Source organism: Mixophyes fleayi, chromosome 4, assembly GCF_038048845.1.
Source record: "Mixophyes fleayi isolate aMixFle1 chromosome 4, aMixFle1.hap1, whole genome shotgun sequence".
In the NCBI taxonomy this organism is placed as follows: domain Eukaryota; kingdom Metazoa; phylum Chordata; class Amphibia; order Anura; family Limnodynastidae; genus Mixophyes; species Mixophyes fleayi.
Window position 1 is genome coordinate 195,797,037 of NC_134405.1, and position 25,084 is coordinate 195,822,120.

At 37.1% G+C, this 25,084-nt stretch overlaps 2 protein-coding genes across 3 annotated transcripts in view; one reads left to right on the forward strand and one right to left on the reverse strand.

Annotated features, from left to right (window-relative positions):
- Positions 1-11,477, forward strand: part of IRAK4 (interleukin 1 receptor associated kinase 4) — a 29,707-nt gene extending 18,230 nt beyond the window's left edge. For both annotated transcript variants that reach the window (XM_075209073.1, XM_075209071.1), the window contains exons 6-12: positions 612-676; positions 2,581-2,695; positions 3,747-3,856; positions 8,266-8,449; positions 9,564-9,626; positions 11,081-11,239; positions 11,321-11,477. In XM_075209073.1, coding sequence (XP_075065174.1) covers positions 612-676; positions 2,581-2,695; positions 3,747-3,856; positions 8,266-8,449; positions 9,564-9,626; positions 11,081-11,239; positions 11,321-11,368 — 744 coding nt within the window. In that variant the 3' untranslated portion in view covers positions 11,369-11,477. The remainder of the gene's footprint in view (positions 1-611; positions 677-2,580; positions 2,696-3,746; positions 3,857-8,265; positions 8,450-9,563; positions 9,627-11,080; positions 11,240-11,320) is intronic.
- Positions 11,478-13,164: 1,687 nt separating this feature from the next.
- TWF1 (twinfilin actin binding protein 1) overlaps positions 13,165-25,084 on the reverse strand; it is a 19,134-nt gene continuing 7,214 nt past the window's right edge. Inside the window, exons 2-9 of the mRNA XM_075209074.1 lie at positions 23,649-23,726; positions 22,368-22,546; positions 21,639-21,734; positions 21,275-21,379; positions 20,285-20,410; positions 16,295-16,445; positions 15,773-15,894; positions 13,165-15,493 (exon numbers count right to left, since the gene is read on the reverse strand). Of these exons, the coding sequence (XP_075065175.1) occupies positions 15,323-15,493; positions 15,773-15,894; positions 16,295-16,445; positions 20,285-20,410; positions 21,275-21,379; positions 21,639-21,734; positions 22,368-22,546; positions 23,649-23,726 (1,028 nt within the window). The 3' untranslated portion in view covers positions 13,165-15,322. The remainder of the gene's footprint in view (positions 15,494-15,772; positions 15,895-16,294; positions 16,446-20,284; positions 20,411-21,274; positions 21,380-21,638; positions 21,735-22,367; positions 22,547-23,648; positions 23,727-25,084) is intronic.

Genomic DNA, 25,084 nt, shown 5'->3' on the forward strand with positions numbered 1-25,084 from the left:
GCAAATTACTGGGGGTCTCTTAGCCCAGGGTCCTACATTGGCTAAATCCGGCACTGAGTATAGTGCTATTTTTATTTGGTGCCGTAACATACTTAAAAATATCTGTGCGTATGTTCTTTCTGTGTTTGTGTGGGTTTCCTCCAGGTGCTCCAGTTTCCTCCCACACTCCAAAAACATACTAGTACGTTAATTGACTTCTATCAAAATTGACCTTAGTGTCTCTCTCTCTCTCTCTCCCTCTCCCTCTCCCTCTCCCTCTCCCCCTCCCTCTCCCTCTCTCTCCCTCTCTCCCTCTCTCCCTCTCTCCCTCTCTCCCTCTCTCCCTCTCTCCCTCTCTCCCTCTCTCCCTCTCTCCCTCTCTCCCTCTCCCCAATGGGGCAGGGACTGATGTGAATTAGTTCTCAGTGCAGCGCTATATAAATAAATGATGATGATGAACTATTACTTATTTCACCTTTTTTTTTTGCTATGTTGTAAAACTCTACAAAGATTTATATTTCTACAATTGTATAAGCTGACTAATTTATTCGCAGAAATTTAAGGCTTGTTATTACTTTGTTAAAACAATGACATGGTATAGCATTAAACACTGATTAATCTGTTTTTCTTAGATCGATGATTCTAGTCTACAGGACCTTAGAGTTCAGTTTCATCAAGAAATAAAAACAATGGCTAAGTAAGTATAAACTCCAATTGCTAAAATGTCATCCATATTTTAAATAGTACTTGCAATTACGTCAGCAGCTCTAACATGCCCTTTGTTCCCTTGAGGCCTATGCAGTAAAGTTTAAAGGACCACCACATCTGAATTACAAATTCTCATTAATTAGTAAAATTACTAATAAAATTCACAGCCTGTCAACTTCAATACATAGTGACTTCTATGTTGGTTAGTTTATCGATGAACTCCACTGATATAATCAAGCTCATTGCAGTTAGTAGTGAGACCCCATGTGAGGTCTCGCCATTATAACTAATGCAGAGAAGATTTCAACACACGCTGACCAGTCAGAGCGAAGCTGCTATATATTGTTAAGCAAATGGTATGTGGAGGGGTTTTTATATTTATTTTCAGTGTATCATCATTGGCACAGATATTTTAATCAACCTTCAGGCACCCAGATATGGCTACTGACTGACATATCTGTGTGTCCCAGGAGGTCAGCATCATTCATAATTACGCAAGATTTTACTGTTCTCTGCCTGTTCTTGCACGCAGAACTATAGCAAAAAGAGTGGGAGCTTGATATAATATATAAATTTATTGGCACAATAGTACATAAAATAGCACTAATGATTCTCAACATATAATAATATTCCTGTAGAATGAGGACCTCAATTGAAGATTATGACACACATCATATATTCTCATAAAAAACGCTATTTTGTGTAAAAGGGAACAGCCTATATTTTCCCAGGATGTTGTAATTAATTCAATTCATCGTGCTCGCATATAGTATTGATAATTTCCACTATCGCGGAAAGGAAGAATCTCAAATCCAAAATGTTTCCAGCTTCATGTTGTGGAGCTAATCACATCAGATTTATGAATGGTATTATGAATAGTCAATGAATCCACTCGTGTCCACAGACGATGTTATATTATGACACTGTGCTTACATACGGTGTTATATAATACCACGATCCCCAAGCGTGGTTACTCGCATCAAACAATGCTTGTTTCTCCAGCTCGTATCATAGGATAGGTTCCAAATCTCTAATAGATTCTGAGTCAGTGCCGGCTTATAGCTGCAATATAATAAGGCTGATTGCTTATAGATATTCCAACCGTCACAGAGATGTGTGCACACATAGAACCAAATCAGCAGGAAAATTTCATATAATGCATTATATCACCTGTAGGACGCTGCAACCATCGGATCCTAATGTATATGAACCGTCTCTCTGGTGTATGCTTGTCCCGGTAAAAGCTGATATAACAAACCTGCACCAATCTCACATGGAGAGCGCAACTTGTTTGTAGGTAATAAATGATGATACAAGGTTTTGCTTCTGATAAAACGGCAGATGAAGCCGAGAAACGCGTTAAGCAGTCTATAGGATTACAATATATGAGTTTTTAACTCCTATCACCGATACTGAGGACCTTGGTTTTATTTGGACAAACCTTGTATCGGCGTATTTTATGCTAATCAAATGTGCGCATGGAAAATTTCAGATCGCTACATAATGTTGTGTTGTTGTTTGTTTTTTTATTATTGTTTAAGCGCAAATAACTGTTACAACATAAGAAGTTAAATGTACTGGTAAGTTGCTGTTTATTCTTGCCAACACAAACTAGTATCCGGTAATTCTGCTAAATATCTTTAACTGCCCAAACTTTCTGTCTCAATTCCATTCGTGTGTGTGTGTGTGTTTGTGTGTTTTTAAAACGATTTGGTTGCTATTTATTTATTTACCACATGTTGTTTGGTAAGGATTCTTATTTCTTCTGTGTTCTGGAAGTAGTCATTTTATGGTACATTAAACTGATATCTAGTTTTGTGGATCAGGGCCGATTAGCTATCTATTTATTGTTATTAGTAACTATTACTAAAGTTTTATTCAATATTTTGTCAGATGTCAACATGAAAACATTGTAAAACTGCTAGGATTCTCTAATGATGGTGATCATTACTGCCTGGTTTACACATACATGTCAAATGGTTCTCTGCTGGATACTTTGGCTTGTCTGGTAAGTAGCCATGTCGAGTTGTCCACTATTATTTGTAGAATAATTAATTATGTTAAAATATATATGAACTTTTGCAAATTATATAACATGTGAGTTCATCAGATTTCAATGTGAAACTTGTTCATTACAAGTAATATCCATAACATATATAAATACACTGAAATTATGTGCCTTCTTTAGTAAGTTCTAAAATCTTTGATGCTCAACATTATTTTTTAGCTAGGAGTCAGTATGTCATTGCTCTGGGACCTCAAATAAATTACTGCATATCTGGTGATCAGGGGGGCCCAAACCACAGGCTGTGCTCCTCTGCTGTAGTTAAAGTGGTTAGGAACAAACTGTGTTCAAATAGACCAAAACAAGTGCATGAGGAGCAGCTTACCAAAGACTGTTTGTGTACACCATAAGTAAATTATGCTGACTTATGTTTGTGAAAACTGAATATATTTCTTGAATGCTACTCAATTTACCGCAGTATAGCAAATCAAGTATTATTGAACATATTCGAAATATTGAAATGTTATAGTAGGGCTATTTATCAAAATTAAATTGCAGTTTTATATATTGTAAGTTGATGTGATCTTAAAGGGTAACTCCTGCTTAAATTTTTATACCAATCCCCCAGTTAGCAGGACCATGGTGCGCCATGCCAGGAACCCCCTACATTCAGGAGAACTTGCTTCTACATGCGACATTGACGTCTGATATATCAGATCAAATTCAAACAGCAGCACCTATTGGGCAGATGGAGGTTCCTTGTATGGGCCCCAATGATTCAGCTAATTGCCACCCTTTGAATCCATGGTTGCAGAGGCGGTTTTTTTGTCCCCAAACAAGCCTTGCTTCTCCATTGTGAAAGTGCAGCACTTTGTGATTACATATTGATTTAAACGTGTAATTATTGGATATAAAATGGTTGGAATTCTATCAAACGTTATTGGAGTATGCTTGGGCATATTTTAATATCCAGGTAATGCAAAAATACTCACCTTGTAGATATACCTCTGTTTTAGTAATTTACTAAATGTATGTAAATCTGCCTTTTTTTCAGAATAACACTACTCCATTGTCCTGGCATAGAAGATGTAACATTGTAGTTGGCACAGTACAGGGTATCAAGTATTTGCATGAAAACAATCATGTTCACAGAGACATTAAGAGGTTTGTACAATCTAAAAAGCACATTTTGAAATGGTTAATATATCTTGTGCTGATGGAAGGATTGGTAAGCATATTATGGAGTTTTACATTGAACCACAGCACAACTGTCATTTGTCGTTTACTTCTTCTTTAAAGTATTTGATTGAGAATATATATATATATATATATATATATAAATCTATTTATTGCTATGTATTACCAAGATGGATAATATACATGAAATAACTGGAGTGTTATACTTCAGATGTATGAGGCAGGACCAGTGATGTCCCAATGTTTCAAATGACTGCAGCTTTTTGACACTGTCCTGAATATGTGGGAGGAACTTCAGCTGTCTGAAATGCAGTGGGGACGAAAGCGGAGCTACAGGAGGTGCAGTTGCTATTGGGCCCTGCAATAATGCTGACCAGAGAGCTCTGCTGAACTGTATCGCATATGTTCAGAAGAAGTCCCGGTTCTGCTCTAGTGAGAAGTTCACCAATTTCCATACATTATGCAAATCAGATTAATATTATGGCTATGACAGACAGGTTTTATGGTGTCCACAATATCTGAAAGAGCAAAATGAGCATCCACTGAGTTTTGGAAGGAAACCCTGCCTTCAAAATGACATTGGTTGGGTTACAGTTTTCTTATAGCCCGATTCCTGAATGTGCTTTATTTACAATAAAACAATCATAGCAACTTTACTTGCACACAATAACAGTAAATCATGCACAATAAAAGAATATAAACATACTGTGACACAGGCACCCTTCTGGTGATGCGCACACACAGACAACTTCTTGTTGTATAAACAGTACTTTTATTGTTCCATCAACAGCATAATCTTGGGTTTCCTGGACTAACACTGACTAGACACACTTTTCCTGTCTGGTCTCTGGCCACTGTTTGGCATTGGTCACCTTGCACAAGTGCACAATACAGGTTTATATAATTGACACTCCTTCCACTAGCTTGATGGACAGGTGACACCTTGCTTTTAAAGGGTGTTCTCTGCAGGTGTTCTGTAATAACTCTACACTGTAGACCAGTAATGGCTAAACCTGTGACACTCCAGGTGTTGTGAAACTACAAGCCCCAGCATACTTTGCCAGTAGATAACTAATTGATAGCTGGCAAAGCATGCTGGGACTTGTAGTTTCACAACACCTGGAGTGTCACAGGTTAGCCAACACTGCTGTAGACAAACCTGTCAGCGTTGCTGTTAGCTGTAGAAAAATACACTTTCAAACAATTTCAAAGCATGTAAGTTAAATTACACTTTATACACCTGTATACCTTTAACCTAGATGCACTGCTATACTTGTGTGTAGTCCTGTCTGCAGCCTTTTATTTGCAGACTGTCAGCTGAATAGCTAATTCCACTCTTAGATGCTTGTGGCAAATCACTCCCTTTGACACAATACTTATTCACTGCTCATGAGTGGACACGAGAGTAAACCTTTACTTTACACCATATCTTCCAAATTTACAAAAGGGCTTAATTACCAATTGATTATTTCTGAGTGGTCTAGATAGAAAACGGCTAATACAGAAGATGCAAAACTGTCTCAATTATTACAAACAGTATTAAAAACATTAAGACCATACAATCATAAAAGCTCCATAGTCATCTCAGTCTCCAATCTACATAAACATTAAAAATGTTAAATCCACTATTATGATAGTTCATAAAAATGTTGTGGATGTGCTATGGGCTTTTATTTAATGCATCTTTTTTATTTGTTTTGCCAATTAAATAATATTGTAATGTGCTAATATCTCTATCCCTCTCCCTTCCCCCCTCTCTCCTATTGATAAAGCTCCAAAAAGTTATGAAATTGCCTTAATTTGTGTTCCTTCAGCAACTGTAATGTATGCCACCAGTTATTTAATAAAGCTATAGAACTGAAAGTCCGGTCTTCCTCTATAGCAGTCCCTATTACCCATAGAGTTATATATGTTCACCGGTACTCAGTTGTCCCCAAGTCTAAGTGCAGTAATATAGGTTTATATTTATAAACTGGTGTATTCGAAGGATATACTGAAGACTAGTATCTTGAATCCACACAGAGTGATTACCAGGTGACAAATGATAACTGTATACAAAAGGCAGAATAGTCGAGTAAATCCAAAATGGTAGCCTGCAGCAAACAGAATTAGTAGGGGTCACTAACTGTGGGGCAGGTGACACACAAGAATAATCAATTAACTGGCTAATGTGGCAGACAAGAATGGTCAAAAATCCAACAACACAACGGATACAGAGCGCAGTACTTAAGCAGGCAAAGACTATAACAGGCAATTAGAATATGCTGTTGACAGCCTTATAAAACTATTTAGAAACAAACACAATAAGTTAATCAGCCCATTCCTCAGTGCTGATCACTGATGCTAAACACCTGTCAGAAGAGTTAAGCGATGTCAAGGCAACCACTGTAAAAGGTGGGAATAGGCTGAGCAGTATTGGCATGCCTCTATTTCTTTCCCAACTTCTGTTCATAATCCTGACAGCACTCCCACTGTACCTGTAAGGACAGATGCAGTGGGAGGTGTGGACTTGGCAAGATGGTTGTGGTAATTGAGTGGGTTGGTTCAGGTTACTGAATGGGGGCTGAATGTAATAGATGTGGGATTGAGTGAGATGGTTGTGGGGACTATTTTTATGCTACATAGTTGTTCAGACATTCGGTTGCATAAACTACATATGTGTACACAAAAATATGTACATCAGCAGCTCCACCGTTTTGTGCATTAGGGCAATCTCACTCCATGATAGTACTGAATATGCAGCTAGCCACAGGATGTGATGGCATAAAATGTCTGACTTAATGGTTGTAATTTTGTTGCTTTTTGGAGTTTGAGTAGTAGAGTTTAAAAAAGATTTCTTAAATTTTAGATTGCCTGTAAGAAGCCTTAATTGGACATGTTAAACCCTAATGTTTTTATGTCATGTTTGAAGTTGTATGAAATAGTGACTCTCTCCTATCTTTCCTCCTATTTGCCATGTTAGTACTATATCCAGTCTTTGGCTTTTTTTAAAACCGAAATTTCAGATTTTTGCCAATGAACTGTGGTTACAACACTTAATAATATTTCTAGACTACCGAGACCATCAATCATTTTGTTTACCCTTCCTTATATGCCTACCATGTTGCATATCTTTGTGTCATCTGCAATAGACATACTTTCCTTTCAGTACCATTAATAATGTCTCCAATAAAGATATTAAAGACCACTGCTTTAAGTACAGATCCCTGGGAAACTCCCCTGGTAACCTTTCCCTCCTGTGAATGCACTCCATCTACTACAACTCACATTTTATTCAGCAAACCAAAATGTTATCCAATCTCCAAGTCCAATCCCAGTCATTCTAATTTTATTTATCATAATATACATTCTAAAATGAGATAAAGTAGAATGTCAAACTTTTTTTTTATATTAGGATAGTTTGATAAGCTGGATCATGTGACCAGCACCATTTGGCGGTCCATCTATCCAGTTCTAGCACCGCACAGGTTAAACTGTTTAATTAGTGCGGTTCCAGTGCTAATAATGATGCAGTGAGCTGTTGGGAGCCCCAAAACACTACCCAACCCCCATGTATCCCTCAAATATGGCTCATTCACCTTGCACTCATGGGGGAGGGAAGATAGTGGAGGAAAGCCAGCCATATTATGCATCAATTTTGAAGCCAATCACAGAACACCTATCAGAGACCACTTGTCTCTGATGGATGACATGACATTATGAGATTTCTTATTTTAAAATGGGTAAGTTTTTACAAAATTGAGAGAAATCTGAAAACAAGCACCAGCCAAAGACACTCCACACAAACAATAACAGAAAATGTCAGACTTAAAACATCCTCTACACCAGTGTTTCTCAACTCCAGTCCTCAGGACCCCCTAGCAGTACATGTTTTCCATATCTCCTTGCTGGAGCACAGGTGTATTTATTACTGACTGACACAGTGTAGCAGGTGGTATAATTATTTCACTGGTCACCTGGCAATCCTGCACTGTTAGTGGGTCCTGAGGACTGAAGTTGAGAAACACTGTTCTGCTTTCTCAAATAAATGTAAAGTAAGTGCTATTTTACTAAAAAAACAAAAGTTAGGAAATGTTTCCAAATTTGACTTGATACCATGCCTCCACCCCTCAGAAGATTAGCATAGTAGAATACAATTTTTAGTTAATATAAGGACATGAACGTGTCTTTTTCAATACCCTACCACAAGAGCATCACTACATTGGTAGAATTACGTAAGATTGACTTTTATAGCAATAATTAGTATTTCTTAATACAATGTGGTCCCAAATATTATCATCTTTTAAATGGAAAAAGTCAGGTTAATTTTGAACAGTAAATTTACCTTCATGGTTCATTTCTGAAAACAATTCTAAAACAATACTGTTTTCTCCTAGTGCAAATATTCTTCTGGATGATAATTTTACTCCCAAAATTTCTGATTTTGGATTGGCAAGGGCAACTGGGCAATTGGCACGTACTATGATGACAGAAAGAATTGTAGGTACTACAGCTTACATGGCCCCAGAGGCCTTGCGAGGAGAGGTTACTATAAAGTCTGATATATTCAGCTTTGGTGTGGTAAGTAACAATGTAATTCTCATACTGTATGGGGAGAGCTGAATTCCCAGAAATTACTTTTTGAAAAAACAAAAAAATAATATTTTCTTTGTTGTTGTTTTAACAAACTTCCATCAGTCCCAAGAGCAGAATATATCTCGCTGTATTTTCCAGGCATAGGTAATGGGAGGAAGTTGCAGTCTAAAGTGATTGCCATTGCTGTCTATTAAAAGCTTTTTCAGATAGAAGTCTACACAGACAGCAAGGAAGACGACCACCTAAAAAAAATGACAAACTAAGGCTGGGTACACACTACGGGCTTTTCAGCTCACATAATTTGGCGTGCTGATCGGGACTTTTTTTTTTGTTACTGATATGGCATTGGTATCTTCTAGGTATTTGCACTATATATGCTGCAAGTGTCTATATCTGCTTTGTTTGAGTAACACTCCTTCCTTTATTTAGAACTTATTTCAATACACTGCTATGATAGAGTATCGTGGACATATTTAATTTGTTAACTTGACACAGTGCACACAGAAAAATACCATGATACCCATTTTATGACTACATATCTTATAGGACACCAGTATAGTTTGTAGATCCAGGAGCATCTCATTCTTTAGGCCCAGTTTTCTTCACATTCCATTGTAAAACTCTGGAATTCATGGAGAAGAAAAACAGAGCACTAGCCCAGGTCTCCATAGTCTCATCCTCATGTATACTCCCTCTGCCTGCTGATCTCCTCACACAAACAAGCAAAATAATCTTAGTAAAGTGTGGTGTGTGTCTTATGTATTTTGGCGACTGTTCTACCATATCTCATACCTGCTGCCAGGAAGAGAATAGGCCCCAGCCCTTAATTAAAATAACAATGGATTCCTGAGACAGGCTGACTTGGTCTTAACATAAATAGAGAAACTCTTTAAAGTCTTGCCCCTATAATAGATCATTGTAAATGCCTCAGCACTGCAAGAAAATTGAAAATAAAAATTGTACTAGTCCTGTTCCAAATATATATTTTATTTTATTTTTTTGTAAATAAATCTACCAATAGAAATCTTGTAGATATTTACAGAATCGTGGCATTAAATCACACACCATGTATTTGAATTAATGATTAATATTTTCCTAGGTATTGTTGGAGATAATCTCTGGACTTCCACCATTTGATGAGGAACGGAATCCACCTTTACTGGTAATTGTGGTTTTTGGGTGGAGATTCCATGCAGTATGAAAGAGCAGTGCCGAGCCACTTCCCAACACATTTTATCATGTTGGACATTTGAGCCCCCCCAATCAACTACTTGTACAACTTGACCCTATCCCCTTACAAAACACTTGATCACTGTCTCGGCTGCATATTCCAGCATTAACTAACATTTGTAGTCGCTCTCTCTTTCTACACGGACATCTTTCTATCATTAGTCAAACATATGGTCCCGACCTTGAATCTCTGATTACCATGTCATCTTTCAACGCCCCAAACTTCTTAAGAACCCTTTGGATCCTGTCCACTCAGTATTTTGTTCCCAATGCTCCACTGACACTGAAAAGATTAAGATGGTTGATGATGACACTGCTAAATCTACAGGCCACTGCTGGCTTCTAATTCTCCTGCATGTCACACATATGCTGCCATCTCTAGATCTTTAAAACACTGTCCTATCCTGGTTCTCATCCTACTCATCAAACCACACATTCAAGTTGGTTTCTCTGTATCTACCTCCTTTCCACTTCTATCAATTAGAAAGAAAAGCAGAGGGCCTAGTGGTATTCCATCTACCACATCGCTTGGAAAGCTAGTAAGCCCCTTTGCATTTCAGAATTATTTCTATGCAAATCATATCCACATTTATCAGTCCTCACAATCTGTTGGCCTGGGTTACTGCCATTTCATCTTTGATGTCCTCTCACTAACTCAAAAACAGCTAAAATATTGCCATCAGCCAAATACAAGCTACCTACCTGATATTTATTTCTGTTAACACAAAGAAAAGACATATGACTATTGCAATCACCTACTTACTGGTCTTTGCTGAATATAAAATAGATCATAAACTGACCTCTCCACTCTGCACATCTCATCCACATTACTTGCTTTCATTCCTGGTTCTAGGACTTTTTTTTTTTTTTTAATTTTTCTTCTCTGCACTCGGAGGCTGATTCAGAGTGGGACACACACCAGTTTGGTTAGTGTAAAATAGCTTTGCACATGTCCAGAAAGTGGATGCATACATATGTTCCTCTGCAGACCTGCGTGATTCTGCCACCTGTACATTGAGAGACGGGACAGGGGAGAAAATGGGCATGCGAAACACATATGTCCAGTAGGAGGCATGCGTGTGTGTATATAATATAGGAATCTGCAAGCAGGACCTTCTTACCTGTCTATTAATGTCAAGTCTTGTTTTATTACAGTGTTTGTTCCCTATTGGATGTGCTGTGGAGTGTGCTGGTGCTATATAAAAAAAAAATATAGGAAAATAAAACAGGCATTCATTAGAGTTAACTTTCTTATAAATCAAACACTGGTTCCACATTAGGACCTTTGTCATGGAATTTAAGGCAGGCGAGTGTCTGTTTAATTTCATATATGTGTCTTTTTAAAATATGTATAATGGATTAACTAAATCCATTTTTCTTAATTAGCTTGACATTAAAGAAGAAATTGAGGAGGAGGAAAAAACACTTGAAGACTATGTGGATAAAAAGATGGAAGAGGTAGAATTCCACATACTAGAAAAAATGTACTCCATTTCTAGCCAGTGCTTGAACCAAATGAAAAACAAGAGACCAGACATTAATACGGTACAGGATATATTTGTGTGTGTGTTTGCCATAATACATGTGTAAGCTGTAATATATAACAGTTTTCATTTATTTTTATAGGTGCTGCATTCTCTGGAAACTATAACCTGCACCCTTTCTGGTTCCTGATCTATGCAATGTATGTCTGTAAAATGTATATATTTTGTATTTAAATGGGGTTTAAACCCTCCATTTTGTAAAAATAAACCCTTCCTTTCTTCAGGGATCATTATCAGAACTTTGAGTGGGGGTTACGTTGGTGTTCAGTACGGTATATCGGGGAGCGGGGGACGAAATGGTGCCCTGCACATAAATAATCAGGGGGCCTCCTATACACTGAATGCTGGGCTAGGCAGCTCCATGCCTCATTAATCCTAATATTGCACAGAATTCCTTGATTATTTGTTTGCTTTTTAAACTAAACGCCTCAGTTGCAGATGGAGAGATGCATTGCTTTATTCAAATAAAATAAGTAGCTACTGTGATTATCTGACCATTTCCCTTATTGCCTTAGAGTATGCTGTGCTATATGTTCACTGAACTGGAGCTGACTGCCTCTGCACTAGCTTCCAGGTTCAGTAACCAGCTAGCAGAGCAGGCTCTGGAGGGAATTCTCTCTCGTGCCAAGCCCAGTGTGGAGACAGGAACAGAAACAGCCATCAGAAATTGAAAAGTTCCCAGTTCAGCAATAAAAGTGAAATGTGTACATTCCTATGTCAACTGGCATAAGCAGTATCTATGGAGAAGAAAAAGTAACAGCTTTCAAGAGGAAGGTTGTTGATTGCAATTATATGCAAAAAGAAAATCTGCAGTGAGATGTAGATACAGCTATAAAATGTTAAAAAGGATGCAGCAAAATGGCCATTATGCAGAATAGCTTGTGTAGGTTTCATTAAAGAGTTATAAAACTAGAAGTGGGGGAAAAAAAATAGAAATGTAAAATATCCAGTATCCTATACTGCTGTAGAGTTTAAATGGTTCCTTATTGTTCCACCCTATATGAAAATACCTTTTTCACTATTTTGTACCAGTGTATGACGCAGCAGAACCCTTGTAGCACCTTATAAAAAAAAAAAAAAAAAGTCCTATTACTATACTTATTTTAGTAATTTTACATCCTTGCTTTGTCTGTTATTCTGCCAGTGTCCCACAGCTACCAGTAAGTACAATTTAGTATTCCTAACAAAATGTTAGTCAAATAGAGCCGCTTCTAATGATGCTTTAATCTCTCTTTAGTTTGTCCCTTGCTTAAAAGGGAAACAAAAAAAAAAAAATGTAAGTTCTCATTCATACACAACCTGAACGTGTAGTTTTCTGTGATCAATTGTGGGACTATAATTTATATAGTACCAGTTTTAGCTTCAGTTGCCCATGTAAGAATGGAGATCGGATAGTGATCCAATTTTAGTTGAACATTTTGTTGCTACTTTCATTAACAGCCATCGGCGCAAACTACTCAACATCTGGCTCATTGACTCCTCTGACTACATTGATTTCATTGTGAATATAGAACACATCCGGATACAACTTTGCACCTGTAATCTTACTCTAGTGTTTTTGTACATAAAAAAAAAAAAAGGAAGCCATCAAAAACACACTGCTCTAATTTACACAGCTCACTGCAAACACTTGTGTTGCACTAATGTACCTGGATGATAAGATTACACAGCCCACATGTACAAAAATGTAGCTTAGAATGTATGTGGAAAAGGGGTAAATTGATCTTTCTGGAGACACATAAAACAAAGGAATAAGAAAACACTCCACATCTGCAGCCTAATTTGTAGTGTACAATGTTAGAGTAGGTTATAATTACAACTTATTCCTAGCAGGAATAATGTACAGGTGACACTGAAAATGATAAAGATCTTTAGATATCCTTAAAGTTAGTCACATAAGTGAATAGCAAGAAACAAAAACATTGATGCTTGCAATAAATGTTTATTCACAAATATTCTTCATCAGGTGCAGGACTTTTGAAACTCATCCCATCATATGTACATAAACAAACTTCAACTGCCACATTTAAAAATTATTTAAATTATTCTAGTTTTATAAAGTTGCATAATCAGTCATATCAATTGTAAAACATGCTGTTCTAATAAAATGTTATTTTGTAGATAGAGAAACCTGCGATACAAAAAATATAAGTGGTGCAATCTGCTATAGTCAGAGCATATTTAAAGACCTGCCTCAAATTCAAGCGCTCCACACTTTTATTAAATCCGTTATAGTTGAAAAGTATAATTTTAACATCTGAAAGACGAATAAGAAACATTAAAAATGTTAGAAAGGTTTATAAGTCGGCATGTTACAGCAGCATAATCTTTGGTTCCAAAAAGCAACTCCTTAGTGACATTTGTATTAGAGTATGTATAATAAAGCAATAACCAAAAATACATCAGCAGTACTGTGTAAAGAATCTCAAACAGTACTATAAAAACAAGTCATTGTATATGAAATGTTTCAAGAATCAGTAAATATAAACAGTTACGTCTGCAAAGTACCAATTTTAAACAAGCCATGTGACAATAAACTAGATTAAAGTTAATGCAAAAGAACATTTTACAGATGGCAAAATGATATACGCTCTCCCGTGAGGAATTGTATTTAGAGAATGCCAAAGCTACAATTGTTATAATGGTTCAAAAACTGAATTCATATACACCACTGTGGCTGAAATGTCAATAAGTTATGTAATCATTCCATAGAGGTTGTATTCAAATAGCAAGATGCACTCATCTGCCACTAATAAATATACTAAAGACACAGGGCTGACACAAACATGATTTCTGGGGCGTTACGGTTTCATATGGACACCTTGTTAATGAATGCAGAATCGGTATCTGAAGTTCATACACTGCAGACCTTTATTTACCTCTTATTATCAGCCTCTCTTTTCCACAGAGATAGGATTGCTGAGGCCTTGGTTCTAACCACTAAGCCACCAGACCTTTATATTCCCATGAATGAAAAGCACAAAGCAGCATAGGGTTCTTCACAGGCATACAACAAAAAATCAAGATGCCCTAAATCTGTGACATAGTGCAAAAAGTTGTAGTTTTCCTAGTGTGCGATTTTCCCCCACTAACATTATCACAGGCACCACACACCCTCAATAGATTCAAGTTTAAAGGATATAAAATTAGTGTGTTTAGTACTTTCCTGTGGAGATAAAGCAATAGGATGTTTTCTAGACCATTTAAACTATATTAAAACTTCTGCCTACTTAAAAAAAAAAAAAAAAAAAATGAATGTGACAATTTTATTTTAGTTGACATATGAAGTGTTTTTTTATCTTTTCTTGCTGTTAGCAGCCATGTGTCCAGACTAGGAATTGTATAAATGCATATACATACAAACTATTATCTCACATTATACTATCTTAGGGTGAAAACTTATTGTAAATATATATTATCCTTTATTATCAAAACGGTCATGTTATGGAGTTACAGCGCACTACGGTTTTGTGGTTCTCTACAGCATGGCTCAACCCATTCAAAAGATACGGACTTGTGCATACTGCAGAGGCGGGTAGTTAGGGTGCTGGTTACTGGAATTGTTGCATCAGGTGGGTATAGAAAAGAAAACCAATCCAGAATTAGTGCATTGTTTTTAAATATACTCCAAAGATTCAGGAGGTTTACATGTTACCAACCCATTGATCACATCGATCAAAAATCAAAAAGGACACACATTAAATAAAAGGAAATATTAAATGGGTTGATTTGCTTAAAAAATAAAAACATAGTAAAAAAAAAACAAAACAAAAACACCACATCAGAATAAGTAGTGTGGTACAATGTTTCAAAGTACCAATGCCACATATACAACTGGTAATGAATATTCTTTTACAAAGATGTTAAATTGTAGATGCAACCAATACAATGTGCTGCACTCCTGCTTCTTTCAGAGGTGGCCACATTTGTTTCTGCAGGATCATATAACTATGTCCCTGACATACTAAAGCTGCTCTATACATCCATAAACTTAAGGACAGGTCTAGAAGTTAACAGGAGTGGAGGGGAATTAGGAGTGACTATTCTGCATACCAGAACACGGGAATGATTACTTTCTGCTGCACTAGTCATTGGCCAGTTCAGCTTCTGCAGGACCTCTGATCAGCCTCCTGATGCCTCTTTTTCCAGCTGGACCCTTGGGCCGAAGAAAAGCTTGTTTGTGCGCATGTTGCTTCGGGTGCACTTCATCATAGAGGAATTCTGAAGTCAGTTCATCACCACTGTCTATTTCAATCTGTGCAAATTTAAATTAGGATATTGCATACTTTAGTCACAACATTCCATATAAGCTGTGAAAAAATATACACACATTTACCATCAGATCAGATTATGCCAAGATCTGAATATGGGAGTCTTAAGGATAATCCCTGGACGTTCTGTTTGGTTTGGCAAAAATAACACCTGCCCTCTGGAATCAGAGATTGCCTCAAACTATTTCTCTGGAGGCAATTACACTGAATGTGAGATTATATAAAAAAAAAAATTATATGAAATAAAAAAAAAAAAAGGTTACCTTTTTGGCAATCTCCATCATTAGTTGTCTTTCAATAACATCTAACAAAGGGTTCTTACAGCTGGAATATAGCATGCGCTCTCGTATACTGCAGGTATACCCAGGCATGGAATAAATAAACACTGCAAAAATAAAATAAAAAACATGTACAACACGCTCAATAGAAAAAACGAAAAATGTAATAGCATGAGACAATATTGAAACTTCTGTTAAAAAAAACAAACAAACAGTTTTGAACAACTACAAATCAATTCATTGTGAATGTCCTATCGCTTGTAAAACTTCGTAAATAAGCCGAATTGTGCCACATTAGCCCCAACCATCCACATAACATACACTTGTATGTTGCACACCCAGGAGAATGTGGTATGAGCAGCACTCTGGTGCAGGTGCCAAATTGTGCTGCAGTCTAAAAGAAAAGACCTTCATGACTTAATACTTGTTATAGAGGCCAACACATTCATTTATTAACAGGTAAGTAATTGCATTTGCAATAATGTGTAATAAAATATAAGACTTTACCTATAGAATCCAAATAATCTCCTTCATGGGAATGTTTGTACAGGAAAAAGTGGTAGCGTGCAGCATCCTTTGGAATCCTTTCTGGCAAGTCCTTCACTTCAGTGTATGCAGTGTTGGCCAAAACAATGGTTTCGTTTTGTATATCAATTTTCTGTAGATCATAAACATAAGGGGTAACAAAGATGATAAGACGTTAAAAGACGTTATGCATTACCTAAAAGTTAATTTGGATACAGTGGTTAAATTTGCAGTATGCCGACAGACATATTCAAAGTAGTTTATTTTGAAAGCATTCAATGCCTATACATTTGCATCAACAGAACATGTAGACAAAGAAATGAGCAAGATGACATTTTGTATTTCATTATACAAGGTCTGTAAAATAAAAATGCTTTCACTGCTAGAAAAGAAATGTGAAAATCAAGAATACTGCATTAGGGTTAGTCTACAAACACTTGGGGCTAGATTTACTAAGCTGCGGGTTTGAAAAAGTGGGGATGTTTGCTATAGCAACCAATCAGATTCTAGCTGTCATTTTGTAGAAGGCACTAAATAAATGAAAGCTAGAATCTGATTGGTTGCTATAGGCAACATCCCCACTTTTTCAAACCCGCAGCTTATTAAATCTAGCCCTTGGACACTTTCATATGCTCATTGTCCACAGTTTGACCCCTATGAGAATTATATACACAAAAGCATTAACTCAGATGTATGATGGACCTCCAGTACATGCGTAAACATATATGGTATGTTGTGTTCTACCACCTGTACAAGTATTTTTTTGTTAATCTTCAAAACTGGGTACTCCCAAACAAGCAAGAGTGGAAATGGGTGCAAATAGTTTGTTGGTGGCTTGATCAGAACTCTCCCAGCAGCACCGATCAGAGAGAAAGGATTGTGCTAATCATCAAGTGACCTGTCCAGTTCCAATGACCGAGAAGAAAGCTGCATGTGACAGGGAGTGTCAAAATGTGGGGAGGGAAATGGAGGAAAGCAGAAAGCCACAATTTTTTATATTATATAATTAAATATATCTATTCCCCTTTGCCTCTAAAACGACTTGAGCAATTAGTGTACGAAACGCCTGTCTCACTTTCTATTCTCTCATTCCATTCTTAACTCTGTAATCAGGCTTCCACCCCCAACATTCCACTGAAACTGCTCTAACAAAAGTGATTAATGATCTACTTATTGCAAAGTGTAAGGGTCATTTCTCCACATTCATTCTTCTGGACCTCTCTGCTGCTTTTGACACTGTTGATCACCCTCTTCACTTCATTGGCCTTCGTGACAGTTATTTCAAGGTTCACGTCATACCTATCGAACCGCTCCTTTAGGGTTTCTACCTCTGGCACAGCCTCCTCCACGCCAACTATTTGTGGTGCTCCCACAAGCCTCTGTTCTTGGCACTTTACTTTTTTCCATTATACACCTCTTTTCTTGGGGCACTAATTCACACAGGCCAGCCTCAATATCACCTCTACACTGATGACACCCAAATCTATCTCTCTCTCCTTCTGTACTGTTCTCGTCTAAACAACTGTCTTTCTGCTATCTCCACATGAATGTCCCAATGCTACCTAAAGCTGGACATATCCAAAACAAAGCTTATAATCTTTCCTCCTGTCGGTCACCACCTGCCCTCAAATCTCCCTCACTGTCAATTTCCCACAATTTCCTCAGACTCCCAAGCCTGCTGCCTTGGTGTCATACTTTACTCCACCCTCTGCTTTATTCCTCTCATCCAGACTCTCTCCCAGTCCTGTCGACTCCACCTTAAAAACATTGCCAAAATACGCCTTTTTTTTTCTTCTTCTCACTCAACATGTTACCATAACTCTTATCCATTCGCTCATCTCCTGTCTTGACCATTGCAACCTCCTGCTATCTGGCATTCCTGACACCTTTATATCCACATTTCAATACAAGCTAAATGCTGCTGCAAGTCTGATCTTCCTGTCTCACCGCTCCACATCTGCTGCACCACTTTGCAAATCCCTACACTAGTTCCCTGTGTTCTCCAGAATCAAATTCAAGTTACTCATTCCTTACCTACAAAGTCCTCAACAACACTACCCCTGCATACATCTCAAATCTCATATCAAAATACTCTCCTTCCCACCCTCTTAGATCTACCTCTGACCTTCGCCTTGTCTCATCTCTGGTAACCACCTCTCACGCTCTCCTACAAGTGTTCTCCCGTGCTGCTCCCCACTAACAGAATTCCCTACCATGCTCAGACTTTCCCACAGCTTTCAAATCTTTAAATGCTCTTATCCCCAATAACACTATTCACACTAATGCACCCGCACAACTGTCCCAATCTCCATTCTGAACCACATTTGCTTCTGTTTCAGCTGTGCCCTCTTCCACTTAGAGCTCTCTAATAAGCAGGGTCCATCATACCTTTTGTTTTCATGTCTGCGTTTATTTTGTCTGCCTTGTATGTCCTGGTTTCATTTATGCACCGTTTTCCCTACTATACAGCGCTGCGGAGCACTGCAGCACCTTAAAAATCTACGATAATATTCTGTGGAAGTAACCGGGTTCCCTGAAGTAGTGATGTGAGGTAAATGACAAGCTTGTGTGGAAGATTGAAGTGTCTAATGCTCAATACGAAATCAAGTTCATACCGGCAACTTGTTTCTGCAGCATGCTGTGTTAAGGTTCCCTCTGTCCATGTCTTGTCACTACATTTCTCTGGACAGTACTTTTTAGGCTCATTAAACATGCATAGCACAAAATGTTCTGAAAATATTTCAAGCATTGGGAACATTGATAGTAGGACCTATACACATTCTGCTGCTCAGAGTAGAAACTATGGGTCACAGTGAAACGCTGGTAAGATAGACATGCATGGTTTGCCACCATTTGGGGCTGACCCATGGATGGAACATGATGTTAGTAAATTTTGCAATAATAATATAGTGATAAATCATTATAGTTCCTCCTTAATGATTGTGGGTGGGAAATAAATGTTACATATGAATTTGTATGGGAAATTTGAAAAATAGTCTATTTCTCACCCTGCAATTTCAGGATAGTTCAAGAGCTGTTATACACGGAAGAGATCAACAGCTCAAACATCTTTACAAACTCCAGTAAGTTATGTAGCCCCTTTTAACACACTTATTCCTATAGAACCCGAATGTGATATCACTGAGCATAGCTCATACCATTCAATCTCGGTTTTAATCTCTTTGCTTGTTTAGATATCAGTTTGTTGGCCAAGGATTAACAAGTAAATAAAGGCTGTATTCAGCTCTGAATACATCAAGCAGCTATTATTCTCATCATCAGCTGTTTATTCTCACCAAAGCTTATTTCATATACATTTCTGCACAATACAGAAGTCCATATCTGAAGCAGTTTCCTTGTTACCTTGTCAGATTTCAAATATCCATTCACATAAGAAGCAGTATTGTGTGTAAATATAACCCCTAACCATCAGCCGTGTAATCCACATGCCTGTTCCAGAGCTTCTGAACTTTTCCCTACTTGTGTAGTGCCAACTGGATTCCTCTGTGTGATAACATTGATTAATAGTTTTACTTCTGAATGATTAACAAAAACACTCAAAACATGGCTTGCTGGGAATAAGGAGACAATAGGGGATGTATGTTCTAACCAACTTCTAAAATACGTCTATTAGTCAACATCAATCGTAAATGTTCCAAATTCAAGCAATAGCAACAGTAGGACACATCTCTCCGGCTAAGTTTAGATACCTGGGTCAGTAGTATTGTTAAGAAAATATTTTATTGAAAGGTTAATGCTTGTAACATGCCAGTAAATGTTGGAATGGCAGTAAAGGAATATGTGCTATAAAACACACTTTAATCATGTGATAAGCAATTTGCAGTGTGCTAAATGCTGAAAAAAATCTAAACACAAAAAGAAGTTTGCACAAGATAAGTGTGTGTAAAAGCAGTTTCACCAACAATGATTTGCTACATATTAGGTATTCACATGAAACCTTCAGCAACTTACCAACTGAACATAATTTAGCCTCTTGTTTTTCAACTGTTCCAGTGCCTGGAATGCATCGCTCACTATTGGGAATGCAATGCCTTGAAGGGTTTGGTGTTTAGTGTCTACTCCAATATCTGTTTGAGTCTGAAAACAGTACAAATAAGAGTTATGGCTACATTAAATGACATTTATGTAAACCAGAGGTTCCACCTCATGAATGAAAAATGTTATAAATATCTATCATATTAATTATATACACATATCAGCAGCACCATTTATTTATATAGCGCCACTAATTCCGCAGCGCTGTACAGAGAACGCACTCACATCAGTCCCTGCCCCATTGGGACTTACAGTCTAAATTCCCTAACACACACACAGATTATGGTCAATTTGTTAGCAGCCAATTAACCTATCAGTATGTTTTTGGTGTGTGGGAGGAAACCCACGCAAACATGGGGAGAACATACAAACTCCACAGATAATGCCATGGTCAGGAATTGAACTCATGACCTCAGTGCTGGAAGGCAGAAGTGCTAACCACTACACCACCGTGCTACTAGATATATAGATATAGATATACACACACACCATTAATTGTGTGTATGGAGTGTTTTCCACCTGCAGATAACACACTTTATTTGGTTCTCTCCACATTCTTGCAATCTGTACTGCCTGTGACTATGTGGCACAGACCTTAAAATGGAAACTAGACGTTGTTGGTTACATTTTGTTTCAAATCTATTTTTATTATTTCTGCATAAACTCTTTTGGTCTAAAAAGAAGCTATTTTCTGACCTACCCTGATCGCACTAGTCTTTCTAGACTGAATTCGGGAGACTGAAAACACCAGGAATCATGATTCAAGAATGTGGACTGTTTAGAAAAAATTAATAAAAATATATATTTGAGGCACCACAAAGTTTGTCTTTAAAACAGAATCCAATACTAACCAAACTATCCTCAAAATATGAAATAACCCTAACAATGCTACAAAATAGTTCTTACCTCTTTAAGCTTTATTTGCCTCAGTTCCTCTTCTGATGCAGTAAGTGGGGCAGGAGCTGACCGGCAGACCAAGTATTTATTGTATCCACTCAATGACAGATCTTCCTGCACACAAACATTTAATAAAGATACATTATACAAAAAAAAAAAAAATTTCTTATATATATATATATATCACACACACACACGTCTTGCTGCTTAATGTATGACTTGATTGGACGACCCTCGTATTCTACAGATGTTTAGACAGTGGAAACAGCAGGATCCCAGCAGCACAGAGTGGTGCTGGGAGGATCCTGTAATACTGATGCAGGAGGATTGTGATGCAAATTTATTTTTAAATGTAGTTCACAGCCACACTTACCTTAGCTGTTCCAAACAGTTCCTCTTTGATGTGCCCTCCTCCAAATTCCTTTTTTACAGTTGCCCTTGTTGCAGCATACAACATCTTTTGTCGTACCTAAGTGTTTAAAACAAACACGTAAATATTTTTAGGTTTATTTTCAAACACCAAATCTTGCTCTACGTTTACATGTCAAAGCACATTGTCACATTGCTATGTCATGTAATACAATTCCTATAAAAATGGACACAGATGAACCCCACCAGCCCACACAGTTTCCAGTGTGGAAACACGTTTCATCAGATTAAACTACTATATGATGCACAAAGCATGGCGGGAATTTTTTTTTGCAATTCTATATATAGTTTTCAAAACTAAATAAGCAGTGTTTTCTCCAGCACATGTTTCCTGGGTGCTCCACCCGGCTGTTTTTATTTTCCACCTGGCTTTTGGAGTCCAATTAAAATAGAATAAGCCATTATTTCTCCTATTAGAACAGGTACTATGTGAGTACTACAACAAGCAGTGTGCGTTAGACACTGACTGACCAGTCCTGGCAGCTGTGGGCAATAGCCTCCAATATTATTGCGAAGTATTACAACTGCCCCCACCCGGCTACTTCTTAATGCCACTCGGCTGGAAAAAAATAAAAAATTCTGGGGAGAACACGGATAAGGAATGGGGGGGGGTGTACAATGTTTAGATCTTAACAAATTAAATTTCTTTTGCCTTTTTTCTCCATGCACTTACATGAGAGTAGTCTGGAGACCAGGAAAGGAAAATCCACTCATAGCCCTGTGCATTCTTAGAATCCAACCGATACAAAATATAACATGGCTGCTTGTCTTCTAGTAGTGGCAAAATAAAAGAGTCAAAGTCGATATCCCACGTGTTTACTGGCTTCACACGGACGCTTACTGTCAGTTGTTCTGTGAACAGTAAAATTCACAGGAAGATATACGGATAAGTAAAATGCAAAATTTACAATATTACAAAACATGCTAAAATTTTATCAACTTTCTATTTTTATCTGCAGGTTAAATACTAAATAAAGCATTAGTGACTGTCAAAGCAGGTTTTCAACGTTCCAACCAACAAATATGTGTTTAACATCTGATCATTACATAAGATTATTGATGTTATAGTTATATAATATAAACATATGACAAAATATTCTGCAAGGCACTATAGACAAAGCTAAACACTTCTAAGAATAAAATAAAGAGCAAGTCATGGTTCTATTAAGGGTGTACATAAAAAAGGTTTATTACAATAACCGCCTCATAACAGTGCTTATCTAATATATAAATGTCTAGTGGCATGTGTTAGTCTGTCTGTGTGGAAAAAATAAAACCAAGCTGCAGCGCCACCTGCTGGGCGAAGTTATACACTGACCTACTTAATTCTTAGTGTGTGGGAAAAAAATTCAGAAAGGGCTGAAATTTGGTATACCAAGATGTTTTTAATTTGTTAATTGTTAAAAGTGTTTATAAAGATTTAAAAAATATATATATATATATATATATATATATATATACATATATATATATATATATATATATATATATATATATATATATATATATATATATCTCTTGAAGGAGAAGTGACAGTTGGCAGTGGTTGGTGGTTGCCGGGGGTGACAGTGGGGAGTGGTTGGTGGTTGCCGGGGGTGACAGAGTGAGAGGAGTGCAATACTCAGAACCGCTGAGAGAGATCCCTGTGTCTGGATAGATGTGGCGATGAAGATGAAGGATGAGGTGATGGAGAAGAATGATGAGGTGGTGACATGTGGACAAAACCACGTTAAAAAAGGGCACTTGCGTCGGGAAGTAACGCTCTTCCCCTGAGGAGGCCTGGGCTATGGCCCAAATGCATGACAAGAACCTTTTTAACACCTTAAGTAGCTTGATTTGACTAGAATGCATGAGTATCATGCACGGGTTAACTTGTCCTAATATATGGTTTACATACTTTTATACTACATGTTTGACAAAATGATAATTATAGAAATAATGTATTATTACAAACCATCTTCAATATCCAGCTTCAATAACCTGTACTTTCCATTTCTGGCTTTGGCAAATGTTTCCTGAACATCCTCACTCGCTGGTGGAAAAATAAAATAAATAAATAAATGGTTAGAGGCTTTACAATGAACACTACACAAACAATACATGCCTGGAAACAAAACATCAGGTGACAATACAAGTGATCTTCCAACAGAGCTTTAAAGTGAAAGACAACATAAAAAGTTCCACGTCAGATATTTTTTCTAACGCAAGATGCAAACAGTTAAAAGTACAAAAAGAAAAAAGAAAAATTTGTTTGCGGTTACAAAAAGGATTGTATATCTATCAACCTGGTAAGATTCAGAAAGCAGTTATGAGGTAAAGAAAAAAAAAAGAAAAAAAAATTAAACAATGTTGTCCAGGAAACATGGCTTAGTTCCTTTAAGGCCTAACTTGTCATTTACATAGAACAATATTTCATTAAGTCATCAGATCATTTCCTGTATTAAAATGATTGCCTAAGTATGTACAACCGATCCGCTCTAATGCATGATTTACTACACGTGCGGTACTCATAAGTGTGCCTGTAGAGCTCCAGTGACTGGTGTCATGTTACCTCCCCATCTCCGCACTCATAACACAACTTTGCTTGGATGCCTGTACCTAGCTTGACAAATGTAAATTAGTAATACCTTAACCATAGTTTATTCCAGAACACACAACCTATCTGGTTATTGTAGTTATCGAGTTACAGCTACCACACGGTTGCTTTGACAGCAGCCTTGCTGAACATTGCTCAAGAGAGTGTTTGGACCAACCATATTATTCCAGTGAAACCCTCAGTGTTCAATGGGATGGCAAGGAGTGGTTCAATCCAAAACTATATACAATAGTATACTGTACGATACTATATCATGGACAAAGCAGAGCTGCAAATATTGTTTGAGAACCTGTAAGGGAAAGGTTTCACTTCATTTTTAAAATACATGTACAAACACACACACACTTAGAGAATATGCACAGCCAATGCTTTCTTTAAATATTTGCAGTTATTAACATATATTGGAGTGACTATACAGTTAACATTACTAAATTATTTGCACATAAAAAGTTATTTACACATTTATGAATGTGAATGAATCTGAAAAACAAAATATATAATTTGCAGACATAAAAAAAAAAAAACAAAAAAAAAAACATGCCATGATCGTAAAACATTGCAGCGCTTTCTTGGGATTAGTATTCTGAATTAGTACAGATTATTATTCTGCCCAGAGAAATGTATTTTTCTATAGAACTGCATTTATAATAGAGTTTAAACAAATGATACAATAGGCAGCCTTGTAAGCTTATATCCTTTCCTCATGCCATTGATCGTTTTCTCAGCCTTACGCTCCATCACAGTGAATTGTCAGATGTGTTTGTTATAGCTTCGTAACACTTATTTGTTTTACT